Source organism: Gambusia affinis, linkage group LG03 (genome assembly GCF_019740435.1).
Source record: "Gambusia affinis linkage group LG03, SWU_Gaff_1.0, whole genome shotgun sequence".
NCBI lineage: Eukaryota > Metazoa > Chordata > Actinopteri > Cyprinodontiformes > Poeciliidae > Gambusia > Gambusia affinis.
Window position 1 is genome coordinate 27,429,644 of NC_057870.1, and position 23,126 is coordinate 27,452,769.

The 23,126-nt window shown below is 36.0% G+C and overlaps 1 protein-coding gene across 1 annotated transcript in view; it reads right to left on the bottom strand.

Moving 5' to 3' along the window:
* fras1 (Fraser extracellular matrix complex subunit 1) overlaps positions 1-23,126 on the bottom strand; it is a 264,241-nt gene that overhangs the window by 183,279 nt on the left and 57,836 nt on the right. The window contains 1 exon segment of the mRNA XM_044110758.1: positions 3,213-3,320. Within this exon segment, the coding sequence (XP_043966693.1) occupies positions 3,213-3,320 (108 nt within the window).

Below are 23,126 nucleotides of genomic sequence, written 5' to 3' on the forward strand. Positions count from 1 at the left end.
CAGTCGGTAATAGATCAGTGATAAAATGTGCCTCACAGCTCAGCTTCCATCATCCATATATTTCATCTAGTACATTATCCTTAGTAGTAAATTACAACGCCTAATATAAACCGAGCTTCTTTTATATAAACTCACTAACTACGGATGTGCCAGTCAGGATTTTATTAGCGATTTCCGATTTTTTTTAAGGTTTGACCTGATTCAAAGACTAAACTCATTTTCCCCAACAATTAAAAACAGCAGCTTATTATGAAGCCACTAATAAAAAGAACAACCTGGACAAATCACTAAAGCAGAATTACAGGCCAATCTCCAGCCTTTCATTCATCTGCAAAGTCGTAGAAAAAGTTGCGTTTCAACAGTTAAACAATTTCCCAACGTCAAACATCAATGTGTTCAATTTGTTCAATGACATAAACACAGATTGTGTAAGAATCACAGTGCAGCTTTTGACTATATTGACCATGAAATATTACTGAAACAACTGGAGAGCTGGATAAGATTGTCTGATTCTGGTACATAAAGGGGAACTATGATCCAAAATTTACTTTTTGCATGTTTTTATACTTCCATTTGGGCGTCAACTGCTTCTAAAAACAAACCAAATGCTTAAAAAAAAAACTGAAAACCAAGCTGTTTTTGGCAATGAGAAGAATTTATTTGTGTTTTTTAAAGAGCACTTTCTAAAACCTCAAAATTCCGCCGTAACCTAGCAACCCCTGCCAGGGCTAGCCTCGTTACCTAGCAACCTAAGTTGAGTTCCGGCACTTGGGTCAGCTGTTTTTGCTGCTGTACAACGGCTTCTGGAAAAGACAAGGTTTTCTTGTTGAGTCATCATCCAGAAACCACCTGCTGTACTCTTGTTGGTTGTGCAGGAGGCTCTATTTCTGCTTTTCAAAATCTGTTTGCAGCCATTTTCACATCCAAGTGTAAATGTTGAGTTGGGGCCAGCAGCAGCTTATTTTGATTTAAAGTGACAGGAAGCCCTAAAAAAAAAGCTCATTCTAGACAGAACTAATCAGACTGAGATCTCATCATCCAAGAATGATTTGCAAAAAAATAATAACATTTCTGTTTTGTATAGCTAATATACCTATCCACCATTTTTATGCCGTTTAAAAAAAGCATATAAAGTCACATTTAAACTGGGTTGAGTCTTACCCAAAGAATAAGAGGGAACTTCTGTTTCTCATCAAAACAGGCAGAAGTCAGGTGGGGTGCCACAAGGTTCCAACCTGGGGCTCCTGTTACTAAATAACTATATGCTCCCACTTGCTACATTATATTAACAAATAATAAGATTAGTTACCATAAATACACACATGATACACAGCTCTACATTATGATGTCACCAGTCGACTCCATGCTCTGAACAGATGCTTAAAACAAATCAATTCCAAAACTTTCTCCAGCTGAACAGAAACAAAACTGAAGTTATTATATTTGGGCCTAAAGAGGAACGATCTAGAGTCAGTGCACAGCTTCAGTTATTGCAAACAAAAACTGCCGATCAGCCCCAAAATCTGGGTGTAGTGATGTAATCTGACTTGATACTTCAGAGTCACATAAAGACAGTTACAAAGTCGGCCTTCTATCACCTGAAGAACATTTTCAGGAATAAAGGACTGATGTCCCAGCAAGATTTAGAGAAACTCACAATTGTTTATCTTCTAGTGAATATACTAATGCAAGAGTGTCGTCACAGGCCTGCCTAAAAGGTCAACCAGGCAAAAATCTACATTTCTCTTGCACAGAAAAAAAAGTTACCAAACTTTTTTTCAAATATCAAATGTACTTTTTTTGATAAATGTATGTCTCTCTTTTATCTGTAATGTCCATAGTAAGCCCCAGGGTGTGAAAAATGTTTTTCACTTGACAGGTTGCTTCGAATAACTATTAAACCAGCACTAAACAATCTACAGATGCTCTATAGAAAGGTCAGTTTGCAGTGAGCAGAAAAAGTAAGATAAATGTGCACTCAAATATCCAAGAAGGGGATTTTAAAAGAAAGGCATTTATTCTGAGCCTGGCAGATGATTCGATTTCCACAGTTTTATCGATTTGGGTGATGGGAAGTCAGATTTAAAGAGCTTTCTTAATGGTGGGGGTACACGGGTTGCTGGGCATGATGACTAATTTTTAATTAGCGCCGCATTGCCAGCCAGCAGAGTGGAATCCATCAGACATTGATTGTTGCCTTAACTCAGCGTGGGGATCATATCTGAAGCCATTACTGCAGGCTTCTCCATTTAGGGAGAAGAATGGGATGGAAAAGAGGAGTAGATGGAGTTTTGAGATAACTGTTTTTAAAATATGTTTTCAGGGAGTTCCAGCAGAGAAGAAACTTGATTCAATGGGACTAATGTGACTAAAGTTGCAACCTGCTGCACAAAAAAGCTCCATGCAGAGAGAAGACATAAAATACATAAGCAGGAAAGCCTTGCAAACATTTGAGATCAGAAACTTTTTACTTCCAGAATGATTTTTTTGCTTTATTACAGATGTGTTTTGATCAATATTCCCGTCCATTTTGCAGCGTATTGACCAGTAATGTTGGTCAATACGCTGCTCATCAGGAGTTTAAAAAGTCTTTTTATCAGTCTAATCCAAGGGGCTGCAACGCAGAGCTACAACTTTGGCCAAACATGTTGAAGACCTAAGAAACTTTTTTAATGAGAAACATGTAAAATATAAAAATTAAAAAAAGAAGGAAAAAAAGTTTTAAAGATATATTAGCAACAAACTTGCAAATTCGTTTCTCATTTTCCATTTCTTTGGAACAATTCCTTCATGTTCGAATCAAATTTTAATTATTAGGAATGAGTAAAAAATTGCTTTCTGGTTTGTAAAGGTTGCTGATCCCAGGTCTAATCCCTTAACTCAATCAAGATACAACAACCTTTTTAAAGTCTGGAGAACCACTTGAAATATTACAAGATCGTCTGCTTTTGTGTAAGAATGGGATGATGGAAGATTTTTGGACAGTACTTCATACATCATGGCCACTAGCAGTTAAAAAAAGCACAAAGTAAATCATTTGCTAGATCTAAAAAGGCACCTAAAAAATGATTGAAGGAGATTTCTTGAGACATTTAAATAATGTCTGTCTTCCAAATGCATCACAAAATAGAGGATTTCCTAACTTCAAGACATTTATTTTGTTCTTTTTAAACAAACAACAATGGAAAAGCATGTCGGTTTTAAGTGCTCACCCTTTGAAAGTCACACTGGGGGTTTGGACAGTGGACAGGCCTGCAGATGGAAACGTCGCTGTAACAGGTACACTCCTGACACGCCTCGGGCCGCCATGATGTGTTGTTCTGTAGAGAAAAACATGAAAACAACTATTAACTTATTATTATTTGTGAAGGCAAGGAGCTTTTCTTTTTAAAATTGAAACTCTTGAGGAATGTTGCAGGGAGAAAAACACTTTTGACAGTAATAATACTTCTAATGTGGCTTTTGACAATAGAGCTTCACAATATATTGTACTTTTCCTGGAAGAGTAAGTTGTTTCTCCACCATTAACACATTTAGCGGTACATGGGGATGATTGACAGCGTTAAGACACACCTCCTGGTTCTGATTGGTTGCTTTTAGCCTGGAGTGGTGCATTTTTGCACATGAAGTAGCTCAGTAGCTCAGGGAGAACATGGAGGAGCTCAATTTTTTCACAGATTTAACCTCATCATATCATACTGTCACAACATAGCGACAGTTTTAACTAAATGTAAAAATATGTATATTTCATAAAAAAGTAACATAGTTAAAGAGCAAAACATTGTTAATTCCAGCTTCAAGTTGGGTAAATCTGCTTTATTTGGATTGAAAAACCTTAAAGCTACGGTAGATAACTTTTAGAAAAAAAAACGTTATTCATATTTTTTGTTAGACTTATCATTATGTTGTGACAAAATGTATTTTTAAATACACAGCTCAGTCAGAAACAGCTAATCAGGGCAAGGGCATGTATGCACCACAACAGGTTCACTCCAACATACCCTGTTGTGAATGCTAATGCTAGTTAGCATAGCCATCAACAATGGTGGATAAACAGTTTTCATGTAACAGTAAGTTGTTTCTCCGACATCAGCACATTTAGCAATACACAAGATTGATTGGCAGCACTAGGACACACCTCCTGGCTCCAATTGGTTGGTTTGCAATTTGGCATTTTTCAGATATACTCTCCCAACATAGCGACAGTTTTATCAATTTTTATAAAATAAAACATAATTTTTTCAATTAAAAAAGAACAAAACTGCTGATTCCTGCTTCAAGCAAAGTAAAACTGCATTATCGCTGTTAAATGTCACAGACAGCGACAAACCAAAGAGGCAGACTATGCAGATATCTGCTTTGCTCACTTTAACATGCCTGTTGGTCGCAGTAGCTTATCCCACCTGGCTGACAATGTCTTATGAGTAGCTTAAAGCCAAAACTAAATCAATATTCCAGTGCCTGCATATGCTGAAATATATCATCACTCAGACCATGAATCTGATTCAGAAGAAAGATTAATGTCCCACTCATGACAGAAATATTCTGAGGCTCATGCGCCGTGGCATTCGTGGCTTTGCTCCACAGGACGAAAGCAGATCCGTTAAAGGACATATGGCTTTAACCTCGAGGCTTAAAATTTACAAACGGAAATGTGGAAGGGTCAAAAACGGCTGCAAACAAACACCAGCAGGGAAGAGGAAAGTACCGGCGGGATTATTTGTTTTCACTGGTCGACGGCAAATCCCCTAAGTCTTAAAGTCGGAGCTCAGCAGCCTGCATCAGAAAACCCAGCCTATAAGTTAATGAAAAATAAACAGAACCTCGACAAAACAAACAGAAAAACTAGTTCAGAGAGACACAAAGGTCGATTTGGAAACTGTACACTTAATTTCAGACTTTTAAAATCCAATTAAAAGTTCTGCAAACTTCCTCTCAAAAATAAAAATAAGAAAAACAGATTCTGACAGAGAAAAGTCAGATTTTATTTATAGAAAAAACTGAACGTGGTAAGAGAAATGATTTCAGAAAACAAAACACAAAAACCATACAGGCGCAGCCCACAGGTTAAAGTTTATAGTTATATAGTTATATTATTTATTTTAGCAAATAAATAATGTTCAGTTCTCCCACTTTCACTTTGTCTGAGTAAACATGTTCCTTCATAGTTTTGTGTATTGTTACCTTGGCAGTTACAACTTGTTGAGCATTTGACCTTTCACCTAATTTACTGAATTAAACTGAACGGCATTTAGTTACACAGAACTGAGTTGCATTGTATTCTACAAAAATTAACTAGGAGCTGAAACAATTACACTGATTAATCAATTTTTGAAGTAATTTTCAACTAATTTAGCAATTAATTAATTGCTAACCAACTATACCGACTCAAAAAGGTCAAATAAAAACATACTTAGAGCAATAATCAATTTATGTCTTGGTTATAGCTGAACCTGGTTTCAAATGAGTAAAAATAATCTCCTATTAAGTACATTTTGCTACACTTTACTGATGCTAAGTCAAAGTCAAGCATAAAGTGCTGAGTTTTTCACATGTTGGTGTTAGAAATATTAAAGTATCAAATGATCAGGCATGCTTTGTTTTGAATTTCTTTTTTTGAGAAAGAAATTGAATTGTCTATTTGCCTCTTTTAATGTATTTTAATGAAAAACAAGATTGATTGGCAGCGCTAAGCCCCGCCTCCAGGCTCTGATTGGTTCTTTTTGTTCGGGAGCGGTGCATTTAATCCACAATTTGATAATAAGAGGTCAGGGAAGAGAGAGGAGACTGATCTTTTCACAGATTATCTGTCTCATATTATACAGTCACAACATGGTGACAGTTTTAACAAATAACTAAAAAACATTCTTGGACATCCTAAAACCACCAACTTCTTTCTCCTGGTATTATTTGAGGTCATCCTGGCAGGATATTAAATAAGAGATGCTATTGTTTATTAACTTAATTAGCCTGTTTACCTGGAGAAAAAAAATAATAATTACTTTTGTTTGGACTGTGTGACAGCTGTGATGAGTGTGCATCCATCCATCAACATAAAGCACAGGACAGAAAACTGCATGCTGTTTTATTGGGTTATTTTGAGCTTACACATCCAGAGTCAGCAGTTTGCCCCCACATAACCAGCACATGGGGGTCTTAGTCATTATTAGGGGAAGATATGCAGCCCTGAATCACAGCAGGAGGCTTTTTTGGCAGCACAGCTGGCTAATTGAGGTAATAAACTATGACAGAAACCAACAAAGCAGCATCACATAACAGTTTGGGTCCATTAGGAGATCTTAGATAAGCAATGTATCAGCCGCAACATGAAAACAACTTGCTTAATACTGTGACAGTCCCCACTGAACAAGGAGCTCTAAACTCTACAGAGTTTTTACAAAAACTGCAAGGTTAACGTTATTTTTCTGCTGATCTCACTCTAAAACCAACAGAATGAGACTTTTCTCCTCTTCACTGTGAAATAAATTCAATTCAACCAAAATTTAACTGTTTTATCCTGGAGATAACATTAACAATCATTCCTGAAAAACGGTCACTTAAAGGGAAGGTGTTATTTAAAATCTAATTATTTTTTTAGTTTTCCATCATGTTATAATGTTGCCTTAATTCTTTCATGCATGTCAGAGAAATCCTTTAATCTCCATGGCAACCATTCAGCTGTACAAAACGCCTGCGTGGACCAAGCCCTGCCTTCAAGGCACAGTTCCTCCTCTGAGCTGCCATTTCCAAGCTTACGCCTCATAGAGGCGTAGGCTTTCCTACTCAGCTCCTTCAGACTAGCCAGCAGCAAATAGCAAGGATCTGCTGAGCTCATTATAGGAGCTACTTCTCAAGACAACGCTAGTATAAATGTTGTTAAAGAGTTAATATAGGAGCCATGTTGTTATGACTTCCTGAAGGCGGAGTTTCAGAAAGAGCAGGAGCTTCTTAAAGAGACAGAGGCCCAATTTCAAGGCGTTAAATTAGAAAGTAAAATTTCTTTTTAAGCCATGTTTGATATATGCATAATTTTTAGAACTGAAGTCAACATACTTACTTGATTGTGCTATAAAATGGCACAACGTGCCTGAGAAATACATAATACTGCCCCTCTACTGTTTAACTGTGACCTTCCAGGTATAGCTCTGACCAGATGTATTATGATGTTTTATTTGAGTTCTCTGCATTAAACGTCTCTGTGAATTGTTTTATTATCTCTGGACAGACAGAAGAGGGAAGAGCAATATTTAAACCAACTTCTAATGTGGCAGATTCAGAAAAATTAGAAGAAATCAAACAAAACCAGATCCTGCTTCAGATTCTGTCAGTCTTTGATTTTTGCAAGTAGACTGATTTAGTTTGTGGTTGTTTTTGTGTTTATTATGGTTTCAGCTTAGGTTTCATTCTTCAAGATTTTAAGACTATCTTTTTGCAGTTTTGTCTACCTTCTGTTTTTAGAGCAACTCCAGTCCTTCAGAGCTACCGTCCTGCAACTTTTAGATGGATTCCTTCTCCAACACACCTAAATCAGAGGAATGGCTCATTACCAGACTTCTGCAGAGCTGACTGACAACTGGTGAGATTCAAGTGAGTTGGAGCAACAATGCATCTAAAAGGTGCAGGATGGTAACTCTTCAGTTGGATATTACTGGCCAGTAGGAGGAAGTTGGAGTCTCCGGCGAAAATTCATACAAACAGGCAACAGCGCTAATCATCAGGCGACTCTGCAGCCTGTAGCTCCAAGTGCAACTTATTAAATTAAGAAATTTAAAAGCTGAGGCAAGGGTTTCAGATAGCACCGTCTTTTGAAACTTTACATGACTTTCCTGAGCCAAACTTTCTGATCCCCCAGCAGCAGCATGAATATTTGGAAAAATATGGCATTAGGCTGACAAAACATAAAATAAACTAATTACCCCGTTTCCCTTCAGGAGGTTCAGCTACAGTTTTTTGCAACTTGAAGATAAAATCAGCTCATGATAAAATATTTGCATCACCTCATCCTAAATTAGGCAGTGGTGTCACTGGGGTTAATAATAAACCAGAGAACATGTTGATATGTGGTCAGAAATAATGTTTCCTGTTATGGCTCTCTGGGGTCTTTCATGTCTCCCTTAATAGAGGCGAGTAAAATTAGCAGAGCTGCAAATGTATGCAACAGTCTCACTACTTACAGTGAATTTCAGTTCAGTTTTCAGCAAGAAAACATTTCAATTCTGAGCTGAGCATAGTCAGAATTGGGTTTTTTATTCCAAAATTGGCCTTTTAACCTCTGTCCACATTAAGATGAGTAACAGCCAACTCAAACTTCAGCTCTGACTGAGGAAGCAGCTCCTGCTAAACTGTACCATCTATTTTTTGCTCAGAAAATCGGAGCCACATTTCTGCATTTAAATCGTATCAGAAAGAGATGTAAAAAGTCCCCAACTCCTCAAGTGTTTAATATCAGGTGAATTCCCACTAAAGACCCCATCTACATTACTCAATATATGATTTTGTTTTCTCAATTTGTAAAATAAAATAAATAAATAATCCATCCACACAAGCTCAGAAAGTTTGAGATAATGAGAAAATAGCCACAGTATGCAAGAATAGCAGCTCAGGTTTGAATGTAACCAGAGTAAAGTCAGAGTGAGACAGATGTGGGGGGAAAAAAATACTGATAAGAAAAATAAATAAATAAAGGTCTTGGTTGATCATAAAACGTGAATATGACTGATGAATCCCATTTTTTAAGAGAAAATATAATTTCTTCACATGAAATAGAGAATCTACAGTGTAGTAGATAGAGATGAGCACAGCTAACTAAAAAGCTAATCCTAAAAGAATAATCATAAACATGAGCAACGAGCTATTCAGCAGAAGCTAATGCTATGATAACTTCAATTCAAAGACTACAACCGTCAAGGACCAATTTAATTTTGACGTATTTGTGTTTATATTTTATCTATTTTTCGTGTTTTATTTTGGCCTTGTACGTTTATCTGAACTAAAGTTATTGGTGTAAAAAGACCGAGAAAAGTGATACTAGAAAACGGAAATGCTGTGTAAAGAGTCTTTACCCCTTTCAAAATAAGAGCACGAGTAAAAACGTATAAAATTACTTCAGGATTCCTCAGTGGCGGCGCTACGGGGCACTACGTCATAGCGCCCCATCGCTTCTTATTTAGTTGATTTCGTAGTAAAATTGTCACAAGGTGCACAAACAGACAAGGGTCAAAACCAAGCTTGTCATTTTATTTTAATGAGGAAAGATGCGGTGATGGATATCAGCCGTTAATCATAACGACTGGCAGCTTTCGGTGTGACCGCGGATTTACAGTGAACACTTTAAACAAGGTAAGAAGATTAACGTTCATATACTTTAAAAGTAAGTATGATTAAAAAGATATCAAATATCGCCTTATGGAGAAGGTAGTGTCTAACCATCAGTAACCATGGAAACAATGCTACGCCGTCACGTAGTCTAGCATGTATGGAAAAAAATATTAGCGTCTCGTCTTCTGTACGTTTTTACGGCTGCTGCGGTTTAAGGGGAAACGCTGTTTATGACACAGTGACATAAATCATGTGGTGTGAATTCAGGCAGAGTCAATAATTTCATCAACACGTCAGGAGGGAGGAGGTAAGGGTCGGTATCTAAGCTAGCTGTTTCAAACGTCTGTAAATACTGCCGTCTATGAGCCCCAATCAGGTGTGCTACTTTATTGAAATTAGCTTGATTCCAGCAAGGGGAAACCATGAATAAACTGACAAAAACTTGGAAAAACAACTTTTGCCGCTCAGTTCAATACTCCCGATTATCACTTCCGATCTACATTATGGCACTTCGAATGATAAAGTGACGTAGTTGCATAGGGTCAATACTAGGGTATCCCCTTTGTCATGAATGCTGTTTTAAGCTAAACAATGTAATATTATCTGGAAGTCATCTGGCTAATGGCTCAAGGCGTCGTGCTGACGTCTAAGCGTCAAATAAATGCAAATCAGTCTGATTAAAATAACAGTACTAATGCTTGTTTGTTGATAACTATAGGGAAAAAAAGATCCGTCATAGCATCCTCAGTAAAATGCTTAACTCCCTCTTAGCACCTACAGACAAAAAACTTCTTGAGCCGCCACTGATTCCTCAAGAGTTGGGTAAAAAGTTCATGCCCTCAGATATTGTATTTATGTTTATATCTTCATCTCTACTTTTCATTTTGATCCTGTATGTTTGCTTCAACTTAAGCTGTTGGGGGGAGAGAGACAGACAGTAAAAGGAAATGCTGCATTAAAAGATGTCAGCCCTTCAAAGTAAGAGCCTGATTATAAACATCTCAGTATTTAAAGAATTTTCAACTGTCAAACAAAACTTCAACACAGATGTCGAACTTTATTCAACTGAAAGTTCACAAAAAACTGCCAAGTAAAATAGCGCTGTAGAATTTAAATCGAAAAATTACTTTAGAGGAAGTCCAATGCTTTAAACGTTTTCTAATGTTATATGTGTTTATTTCTATTTTGTTATTTATGGTTGTCTTGTTTCATTTGGGGTATCTAAAATGTCTTCTAGTGTTGTGTTCTTTACAAAATAAAAGTTTATGTATGTTTCAGATGGTGAAATTGCTTTATCTTGCCATTATCAGTATATTACTTGGAAACAGTCTCAAGTAATAGCGGAATATCGGAATACTGAAATAATTTCTGGGTACTTTATCGTCTATCAAAACTTGCTGTTGTGACAGGCCTATCTGTCAAAATTAAAAATTGTGAAGGTAGATTTAAAAAAAAAAAAATAATTTCTTCATGGAAACTTGTGCAAAAACTGTTCCCACAATAAAGGTTTTATACCTATAATCTACATGAAACTTTAAAACATGACAGTGCAGCTTGTTCTTCTCAACATCCTTAAACTGCATATGAAATGGAAAGCTCCCAGTTAACACAGCACCTCCATGAATGAACCACAAACAGCAGAAACAACCGGCATCCTCAAGTCGATTCTGTCCGGATTAACAGAAAGAGGAGAGGACTCAGTCAGCGCGACGCAGATTCAATTAAAATCCAATCAGGAAGAAAACAGCAGAGCCAAACACTAACCGGCCTCTGTTTTGTTTAGCTGTCAGGTACAATGGTAGGACTTTCTCATTTAGAGCAGGGAAGTGTGAAGGAAAGCAGCACGCCAAGCGAACGAAACAGAATTTGGCCACAATTGGACGAGGTGCTGATAAAAACCGAAGCTATTACTGAGGCAAACTCAATCTGGAGACACAAAGTGACTAAAGAGCTCTGCAGCCGGCTGAGACGCTTCAGAAAGCAGGAATAACACTCTCCTCTGGGGGAAACGTCTGTCAATACAGCCTTCCATACGAACCAGAGCTCAATGAAGCCTCGCTTTACAACAGCAGGAATAATTCATGTTATTATGTCAGCAGTTATTTTCAACCTTTCATTTCTTTTTTGACAGCGAAACAAGACAGTGTGAAGCTCTGAGTCATGAAAATAAAGATTGGAAACTGACTCATAGTGACCTTTCAGTGGCTTTTAAAATTTAATTTAATCCTTTAAGGTTTACCAGAGATGAATTCACAAGCGCTCCATAGAAATACAAATATGCTACAGAAGAGGACTAGGGACACAAAAAGAATTCATACTTCTTTTCTGATTTTAAATTCAGAATTCTGAGGGAAAAAAAGTCAAAATTCTGAAATTTAATCATTCTGAGAAAAAAAGTGGGAATTCTTTTTTTTCAAAGTACTCATTCCTCTATATCTAACATGTAAAACATTAAAGGCAAGTTCAAGCAAAGACTTCATTTAAAAGATGGAACGCCAAACTCTGTCACAGGAAATGACAAAATGGTCTGAACCAATTTAATGACTGGAAATATTTGTCATTTTGCAAAAATGACATATAAATAAGTTTATCTGTTTAAAAAATGTTTCCTATTTTACTGGTAAACCTGTAGATCTCCATGAGAGAGAGAGTTTATCTATTTGCATTGGGAAGAACAAAAGATTTTACCATTTTTGGAGCTTTTAAAAGCCATGTGTGAACAATCGTAATTAAAGCTGTCCACTCTTAGCTGAACCAGCCAGAATGCACATTAGCTCTGGGCTTGAACAGGTTTTTTCAGGCCAAAAAAATCCATAAATCCTTTATTCTATCTCTACATTGAAATTCAGCCAAAAAAAAGTTAAAGTCATCTAAAACTGTCACAATCTCGGCCAAAAATTTTTAGTTTTAAATTAAATGCTCAACACAGTCACACTTATACAACTTAAGCTACCAATCATTAAGCTTACGCACAGTTACTTTGTGTGTTATCCGTTTGTGTAGCAACCAATAAATGTTGATGTGCAGCGGGAGCTTTGTATCTGCTCAGCCTCATGGTTAGCAATGTTATTCTAAGAGCCACTCTGAGAGTTTAAAAGTTGTCCCTCAGCTCAGACGATTCAACATCGCTGCCTCTGGTTCATTTAAAGGGGCGGCTGGAAGGACATGACGAATGAGTGGCTGATCGCCGGGCGCCCACCGCCCATAAATCCAGCTGTCGCCATGACGCCGCCACCGCCGCTTTCGCTCCTGCAGCCAAATATCAAGTAATGGGTTCTAGATCATCAAACAGACGGGCAGAGCAAGAGAGGCTCACGCTGAAGCAATGCAGACCTGTGTGACCGACCGAATTAATCAATTCAGCAGAAGAATGCTTCACTAATAACTTTTCATTTCATCCCCAACTACAAACTCCAGTTGCATAAGAATGCTTTGAACTTTCAAAACTTCTGGGTTATTTGGAGGAGGCAGATAACAGAAACCAGTCAGACATGTCAAATAATATTAATAACAAAAAGGTCAAATATAGATGAAGGTATGAAGGCATATTAAGGGGGAAAGAGAAGAGTAAATAAAAAAAAACTTGAACATTTCTGAGTTTCAAAAGCAGAAAATTTGCTAGAAAAAACCTCACACTTCTGAGATTAATCTCAGGAATCATTGAGAAAAAACTTGGAAATTTGTGAGTTTCAAAAAAAAAATTTCCGTCAGATGAAGGTATTATAGCATATCAAGCAAAAAAAAACAAAAAACAGTAAATTTCTGGCAAAAAAACTAAAATTTTGACAATTTTCTAGAAAAAGTTGTTTGAAAAGTTGAATATTTGGTGATTAATTTTGGGAATCTTTGAGAAACAAAAGTTAATCTCACTTTGTTTCTTGTTTTTTGAAACTGAGTTTCAAATACTTTAGACTTCTGAAACTCAGAAATTTCCAGGCTTATTTCTAGAAAATGTATGTACGTCTTATTAAGCAGCAAAACTTGTTACCACAAAAACATGTCACTGCAAAAACATAAAAACGTATTTTCTAACTCTTAGTACACTTGAAATAAGGCAAAACTAACATTATAGTAAAGAAAAAATAGAAATAACCTGCCAGTATAACTTGTACTTAAGATATTTGCGCTAGAAACTAGGCCAAAATTACTTGGTAAGGTTTTGTGTTTTGGAACAGAGGAACTGATTTCATACAAAACAAATGTAAATAATTCAAACGTGCAGATTGCTGTACAAACCTTTTTTTCTGTTTTCACTCTTCTAAATAATAAATCTTTGCGTGGTTTTGGTTTTGGTAAAAGTCATGTTCGTTGCTTGCGCAGTAACTGGGGATTTGAGGCTGAGCAGGTTTTTTTAAATCAGGGTTTTCTGTCCCAGGGAATGCCGACAGTGCAGTTTCACTGAAAGATTGATGACTAGCCGTTTTCTGACCGTTTCTTTCCCTTTACACACTTTATGTTGATTAAACTGCTTTAGCTCTGGGACATAGGAATATAGATGCATTTTTAGAGCTTGGATAAAGTTTCTTGTAACTCTAGATCTAGAGGAAGGAAAGGGGAAAAGGTCAGAGGATGTCCTGTTGGTAGCATTACAGGCTTCAACTAAAATAATTTGTGGTCTGAATTACAATGCATCATTTAACAACCCTTCCTCTTAAAAAAACATCTTTCTTTCCAGAATGAGAAAGTAAGCTGCTTTAAAACAGACATATTTTGACAAAACAATTGTTGTTTTGTTTATTTCTATTCAACCTCTGTTGTATTGTCAGGTCAGCAAATGAAGCCTGATTCCCTCTAAATGTTTCTAAAGCAGTTACTGCGGAGGGACCCAGGAGACGCTACAGACCATGCTGCATCTCAAACGAACTATGACAAATGGAAAAGATTAGTTGTTTTTATACCGCATTTATTATCTGTTTAAGCCAGACTTCTGCAACTATGAAGGAATTTATGTTTTTATCAAGAAATGATAAAGGAAAATGGGAACCAAACATAAAGTAATCTAAAAAGATAGGAAGAAGTAGAGGGAGAGAAACTCTGGTCGAGACTCCAAAAACTTACCAAGTAATATTTTTACTAGAAACTATTCAAAATATCTCAGTACATTTGAAATAAAACTAAACTAACTGAGAAGTAACTTGTCAGCAATGCAAATGACCTTGTCAAGTAAACAATTATTGAATATTGATTAAAAACTACAAGTTCTACTGGCAGATTTCTTCGTTTATAACACAGGAATAATGTATCGTCATCTTGTCGTTTTAAAAATAAGCTGATGGTTTTTTTGTATCTATAAAATGAGTAAGGTTCAAAAACCTTACGACTGCAAAGCCACAAATCAGCAGGAACTACCCCTTCACCTAGCAACCCCAGCAGAGTTCTGCCCGTTACCTTTGCTTTAAACCAGGGATGTTTGGACATCCCTGGTTTAACCTAACAATTATCATCTAACTCAAAATGTTTTACACACTCTGTGTCAAATCTTTTATCATTTTGGAATATAAAAACAATTCCAGTTGCTCATAAATAGATTTTAAGCTAAGAAATTAGATTGTACTGCTGATGACCAGGGAGGAATTGATCTGGGTTGTAATTTCTAAATATCTGTGTGTTAAAAGCTTTTTCTGATGCTGAAGTGATTATAAGTCAGTTTTACAGTGTAGTAATATAATACATTTCCTGGTAGATCTCAGGAATTTAATCCCTCTTTTCTGCCACACAAGGCTTTGTCAGCAAAATCCATTTAAACTTTGCATGACAAATGCATCATTCCAATGAAATTAGTGACTCTAGGTAAGTAATAAAGTATGCATGCTGTGATGGAACTATCAGTTATTGTTTTATTACTGACAATTATGGCTGTTAATTTTGGGATGGGAGCCTCTTTATCTCACACTCAGCTGCTGAGCAACGCTGCTGCAGCATCTCTCCCTTTTATGACCGCCACAGTGAAATTGCACACAATGGGTCAATGACAGTTCCAGGAAAATATATTTTGGTGAAAAACCCTACAGGGTGTTATATTAGGAAACACTTTTTGTCCACAGAGATGTTGCATTTGCGGGAAGCAACCCTCCAGCGAGAAATCCAACAGCTGCCAAAGACTCAATAAGCATCACCATTAAACTGAAATAAACTGTTGAAATAAATCAATGTGTGTGTAACGGGTGCATGTAATATGTAAGTTTTATTTTCTGCATTAAATAACGGAGGTAGATTAACATTTTGATCATATTATAACCAGGTAAGCAGATGCTCTATGAAAATTCATCTCAACGTTTACACTAGGAAGAAACTAAATCAGAGGTATCCCTGCAAAAACACAAAATATTACCAAGTATTTGTGTAGTTTCTAGGGTAAATATCTCAGAATACTTGAAATAAGACATAATTAACTTGTAAGATAATTTGCAGCAAGATATAAGAGGGAATTATAGGCCTATTTAAGTCTATAATTCCCTAAAATTGATGAAAAAGTGCTACCACTGGTGGATTATTTAACTTATAACAAGAACTGTGCCCATCTCATAAGAGAAATTAGCACTATTTCATCAATATTAGGGCATTACCTACTTAAAATAAGCTCTTATATCTTGCTGAAAACTTATTTTATTTCAAGTGTCCTTTACAACAATGTAAAGGACACTTTGCATTTTATTAAAAAAAATTTGTACATTTCCAATAGAAAAGTCATTTATCTCAGAAATGTTCTAGAAAATAGCTGGAAATTCCTGATCTCCTGAAGTCAAACGCTTGCAAGAAAAAAACTATTTTTTGCGATTGATATTAGACTTTTTCTAGAAAAAAACTTTGAAATCGCTGAGAAACAAAAGTTGAAAATTTGTCAGATAAAAGTCAGATATTTTAAGATTAGTCTCAGACATTTTCTACAAAAAAACAAGAAAATTTCTAAATTTCAAAAGTCAAAAATATGATAGAAAATTAAGAGTAATTTCAAAGATTTTCTAGAAAAATTTGGATATTTTGTGTGCTTGTAAAGTCACGCAGAAATTTTCAAGAATTTTTCTAGAAATTTTTAGAGAGTTTTCTCAAAGTTTCTAAGATATTTGCATTAGAAACCAGACCAAAAATACTTGGTAAGATGTTAATTTGTTCAAAGTTTGGAGAAAGAGTGAAAAAGTTTTCTCCAAATCTAAACTGCTTAAAAGGATTAATGTGTCACTGCAACATAAAATAACCTGAAATACATTCTGAGACTTTATCATCAGTCGCCTCCTTCATTCACTTCCACAAGCACTTTTCCAGGTTGTTTAGTGAACTAATCATGCTGCCACATTTTCTGTAATTGGTCATTTAAGTGCCGTTTGAGGATGAATTTCTGCCTAATTTGTCCCTCCTGTCAGGTTCTAAAAGCTGCAAAGCATTCTTTTTTATGACTGAGAAGTAAGTGCATCAATTTAGAAAGCTGCATGCGATAAAAGAAACTCGTTCAGCATCCGAGCTGAGAAATATGATGCCATGAGTTCAGGAAGCAGCAGATGATGAAAACTAAATCTAAAGCTCGTAAAACAGAAGCAAGGATTTTGTACGTCGCTTCTTGTGGCAGTAAACCCAGCAGACCAAGTGGCCCGGCGACATATTGCTCACCATGACAACTCATCCTGACCGAAACCCGACACAGGAAGCCACGCACTCTGCCGTCTGCAGCTGCGCACCATCATTAGCTTTAGTAACGCGTTGAAATACGCAACAAAAACAGCAAAATGCCACTTGGAGGAAGGAAGAGAGAGAGACAAACAGCTGCAGGAAGCAAACAGAAACATTTCCACAATCAAAACAGACACAACAAAAACTCCAGATTTGTATTTATTGAAGTTAATTGGCTTCATCTGCATTAATTGGTGTAAACAAAACTCACTGCACTGCAGAAACGCAAAGTCTTACCAAGTAGTTTAGGTCCAGTTCTATTACAAATATCTTAGTAGACTTGAAATAAGACAAAACTAACTCAGAAGTAACTTTTCAACAAAGATGTAGAACCTTGGTTTGAGTCAATTATTCCTTAATATTGGTGAAAAGGTTCTTGTTCCATTGGCAGATAGTTTCACTTATAACATCGGAAAAATGTCTTGTTGTAAGTGAAAGAACTTTTTCACCAGTATTAAGGAGTTATTGATTTAAAATAAGATCCTGTATGCTGCTTATGTTAGTTTTGTCTGATTTACAGTTTATTAAGATATTTGTGCTAGAAAGACCAAAAATACTTGGTGTGTGTGTGTGTGTGTGTTTGCTCCGAAATACAAAAACTTTCCTCCCAAACTGAGTTATTGCCCCTCTGTACCCTATTAGTGTCTTTAATAGCGATGAGCAGAGTGATGCTGGACAAACTGTACCTGTATATATATATATATATGTGTGTGTGTGTGTGTGTGTGTGTGTGTGTGAGAGAGATCTGATCTTTCCTCTCTCAGCTCTATAATTGGATTTTCTCAGACGCTGGCGGGATTTTCCTTTTTCGGGAGACTTGTCTACTTTCTCGTTATTTATTTATCCATTAGTTTATTTTTGGGACTCAAGGCGCGCACGCACACACACACACACACACACACACACACACACACACACACACAGACACACACACACACGCACACCCCCACTCACGGCTGTTGCAGGTTATGTTGTGGTATGAAAAGTGAAATGTGTGGTAATGTCTTTCTTTAAGGCCCAGTCAAGCCTCCGTGTGGTTTCTTGTAAACCTCCATGTCTTCTGAGCCGGGCTGGTAAATAATTTAGCTTTTTTGCCAGAAGCTGTGACTTATGGAAGAAAATTACAGCGGCTAAAAAAATTTTTTAGGCTGCTGTTGGTTTCGAGAAATATTTCTCTTGCTTGTAATAAAAAAGAAATGGAACGAATGAAATTGAAAATATTCTCTTTATCTAGTAATAAGATAGATTATAGTGGATAAGAAATGTAAAAAGTAAAACAATTCATGTGTAACTACTGAATCTGACAAGAGATCAAAGTAAAAAAACAAAAAAAACAAATCTCAACCATTACATATAAGCTTGTTTTTATGTTGGTAAGCAAAAAGTTTTAAATTCTGCAAAAACACAAAATATTAAGTACTTTTGGTCAACTTTGTAGTGCCAATATCTTAGTTTTCTCCAATATAGCAACATGTAAGAGCTTGTTTTAAGTAAATAATACCTCAATAATGATTAAAAAGTACTATTTTTACTGGCCAATTGTTTCACTTCTAACATGGAGAAAATATCTTGTTATAATTGAAGAAATCTGCCAATGGAATTAGTACTTTTTAATCAATATTAAGAAAAGATTTACTACAAGCTCCTATATCGTGCTGAAAAACCACTTTTTTTTTTCTTATTTAAAGTGTGCTAAGATATTTGGCACCAAAAATGTTTGGTAAGATTTTGTGTTTTTGGAGAGTGGAGATCTTAAAGTTTGCCATGTGATGTCATTTAGTGGAGCATTTTCTGAAGATGTTGTTCGTCTGGTTCAATTTGGAGAATGAAACATGACAGATTACGACCCATTTAGTCGCTAACTCTTCCAACTGTTACATTTTGAACAGTCTCTTAAAGTGGCAGTAGCTTTTAACTGAGAAGAAAACATTGAAATGGAAAGCAAACGTGAAATATACCATTACTGCACTAATAGTCAGTATTTATTTATGTTACGTCTTAATTTCTTCTCGTATTTTTACGTTGTTCTGACTTGTGTTTGATCTTTTTTTAAGAGTTTCTGCCATCTTTTCGTTTGGCGTTTCACGTCTCATGCCGGGTTCTTTTTTTCTGAGTGTCGTGTTAGTTCTGTTTAGTCATTTTCTCCCACCAGATTTCCACAGTTCACTCCAGTTTCCTGCCTTCACTCACAGCTGCAGCCTCTTTTAACTGCTCCCTGTTTTCCCCCGTCCTCCGCCCGTTTTCCTCCACGGTAATTAAGCCCTCAGCTTTTAGTGATGCTTTGTTGGATCCGTCTGCTCCGCTCAAAAGAAAAAGGTTTTCTTCATTGTTTTCTCTAGTTTGTCTCAGTTTTTGTACATTTTGGTTTATATTTTAATCTACCTGCAGTTAGCTCCTCAGATAGCTTGTTAATTGACAGTAGGGCTGGAATGATTAATCAGATTAATTGGGATTAATTGATCGTTGACCGATCTACTAATTGATTAATCATTTACTGTAGCATACAGATTACAACCACTTGCTTAAAAACAAAAACGTAAAACCAATTTTAATCAAAGACTGTAGAAAAATAGATAAATTTTGCATTTAAGACAAAAAAATATTAAGCAGCATTTAGCTTCAATGTGACAAGCCATTAAAAACCTGCTGCACCATCAGCCACCAACTACTTCCTGTTGTTGTTTTCTTTGTCATTTCCGCCAGCAGTAACATCCGGTTGTTGATTATGTGACTCACATGAAGCGAAAAACGTGTTTCCATTGCAATTTTGCAAGATAAACCTGTTTCTATTTGGCCAAAACATAAATTTTTTTTAAAAAATTTCCTTGTGCAAAACCTTTTTAGCGTAAAAGGAGAATTTTCTTTTAATTAACTTGTTTCCATTAAGCAAATTTATTTTCGCAATGTCAAATTGTGCAATTTTAAGGTTAATGGAAACGCAGCTACTGACAATCAGTCAGGAACTTCCTAAATGGAGCAAGATTATGAGTTATGACCAAAGATCTCAGAGAACCAAACAGAGATTTAAATGGGAATGGCAAAAGCAAATGAGGCCCTGTTTACATGACAACGATCCAACGATAATTAAATTTTTGTTTCGTTTCTGTTAACACATTAACATGAAGAGATTCTAATTACAATCTTTGTTTCCATGGTAACGGTACACATCAAAAGGTGTAATGCTCTCGCCACGCCACTAGTTGGTGCTAGGTTCTTTGAAACTAAGAACGTATGTGTTTTAAAAAAAAAGTTAGACTTGAAAACAGGTTGATTGGCGAAAAAGTCTCTTTGAGATGACATTTGTTGTGGATTCATGCTACATAAACAATCTGAATTGGATTGAATCAGTTCAATGAATCCTTTCAAAAAGATGCAAACCCAAAATCTCAGAGGAAATAATTTTACTAAAAAGGGGAATAAATAAAACCTTTTTTATTACTACTTTTTCAATTCCTTTCTTTTTAATTCATCCAAACTTTTCTCTAAAGTTTTCATCTCAGTGACAATTTTCATTTTCTGATTGGACGTAAATTAATTTCCCTGTAAAAGGTCCTTGGTGGGTTTTTTTGTTGATTTTCTTTCTCATTTTCTCTGCAATGACTGGCTTCTTATTTCGGAAAGTTTCATTTTCCCTTCTGAGTCACAGACAGCTTCTTTGAATCTCCATCTTATTACTTTTCTCTTTTTTGAGTTGGACTCATTTGCATCTTCAAATAAGCTCAACCTGAAACCTGGACGGCTTTCCAGTAAATTTCTCATCTGCGTTGCTGACATCTGTCAGAGAATTTATTAAAATATTGAAGCTTTTATAGTCGAGGACAGCCGTCGGTCACACAGCGGACACCGCTCTCTTACCTTTAGTGAAATTAATATCTGTCTGAATATATACCTGTCAGAAGATATTATAATTATCCTCCTATGGCATCGAAGGAAAGGAATGTCTTTACTGCAAAAATTCTAGTTTTTTTTTTAGAATTCTGACATTTTTTCTCTGAAATCTCAGATTAAACTAATTTACAAGCAAATATTTAGCATCAAATAACAGATACTTTTAAGTAAATAATTCTTTAATATTGATGAAAAAGTACTAGTTCCATTAGCAGATTATTTTTCTTGTAACTAGTAGTTTTCATAAATATTAAGGAATTATTAATGTAAAAGAAGCTTCTATATTTTATGAGAAATTACTTGTAAGTTAATTTTATCTTATTTCAAGTGCAGACACACATATATTTGCAGTTAAATATAGATTAAAAATACTTTTTTTTTCTTTATTTTTGCAGTATTTTAATGTTCCTGTGGCTTTACTTTGAACACAAAAAGAAAACTATTGGACACTTTCAGCTTCATTCTCAGACTTTTAGCTCTAAACATCTTTAAAGAGGGAAACCGGCCAACAAACTGTGTCGAGCTGAATGACTTTGCAAGGAAACAAGAGCCAAGACGACTAGCTCTCAGTTGCCTGCTCTTCCCCCGCCCCACAGGAGACCAGCGGCGGGTAATTATTTTGCAGAATCTATCAGGAAATCTGGCAGATGCAATTACGATGAGGATGAGGCATGACTGCAGCAGCAGTGGTGAAATTTCACTTCCTTTTCAGGTTCTTGAGTCACTATCAGTGGGAAAGTTGGAGTCCAACTGGAAAATCATAAACCGTCAAAGAAGATCCGGATCAAAACGAAAATCTGATGAGGTTATTCATCCCTTTCAGTTCTATCAGATCTAAATAACTTAGATTGTTTTTGTTAATACTCCTCTCTACTTCTAGATTTTCGTTTTGATCCGGATCTTCTTTCCATCCACAGCAGTTATATCCCCACAAACAGAAATGTGGGGCTACAGAAAAATATTATCACGTTTCTTTAAAGAAACGTGATTTATGTCACTAAACTGCACATAGTAACTGCATTTAATCATATTTTCAAATATATTAATTTTTATTGATTTTATTGTTTTCATTGAACAAACAGTTGAGAAAATAGTAAAACTAACAAGTTCAACTATAAGGGCAGTTATGGGGGTTTTGTAACAATAAATCTAAATTCCTCTCATGATAAGAAGTTTTTCACAGTAAATGATGAAAAATAACGCAGAGCTGTGAACTGTGTAACCCTCCGTGTAAGAAAGGCTTTTACATAATGTGATTAATCTGTATTATGTAATTTTAACACGTTACATTTTTCAGATTAATTGACAGATTTAGTCGTTTTTAAAGACGTGATGGAACGTCCACAAAATCCAGATTATTTCCTGTTGATTAGACATGCTTAAAAACTGTCACAGTGTTGTGGCAGTTTATGAGACAGATAATCTGTGAAAGAATTAGTTCTTCTGCTTTCTCCCAGTGCTAACTAGAAACAACCAATCAGAGCAAGCTTTGGTTCTCCCTGTCTGCATAGCTCGTCATCAATGCTTCGCCTAGTTAGCATAGTAGTTAGCATAGTCACCGATGACGTCAGAGAAACGGTTTTCTTCTAACCGTAAGTTGTTTCTCCATCATTAACTCATTTAGCAGCACATACGTGAGGGTGATTGACAGCGCTAAGAGCCTCCTCCTGTCTCTGTCTTGTTTTTTGGTTGAGACTGGTACATTTCTTCAGAAAGTAATAGTGTCTCATGGAGAAGGTGAGTAGATTGATCTTTTCACAGATTATCTGTCTCACATTACTCTGTCAGTTTTAACAAATATGGAAAAAAATTAAAAAATATTCTTTAAAGTTACAACTTCTCAAATTTGGATTCAGACGTCTGATAAGAACCAGATGCAAATATAAACAAGTTTAAACTACAAACAGGATTCAGCAGATGTCTTAGTTAGATAATAAAGTCATGCATGTAGCAAAGTTTTACTAACTTATATTTATGCTCAAAAGTGGAAATTTCAGCATTTCTGAGCACCATAAACCACCAGGAGAGCCAACATGGCCGACCATTGAACACAATTACCTGAACCGAACACGTGCATACCTGTATTTATATTAAACTGCCAGGGTTCCCGAGATAGACTGCATGCAACTCTAAGTACTTCTGGCAGAGGCAGATAAATCTTCAACCCAGAGGAGAAAAGACTGAGTGTGGATTTCCTGGGCAACAGCCCAGAAAGGCTTGCACGACAAAAGTCCAATCACCTCTAACTCCGAAGG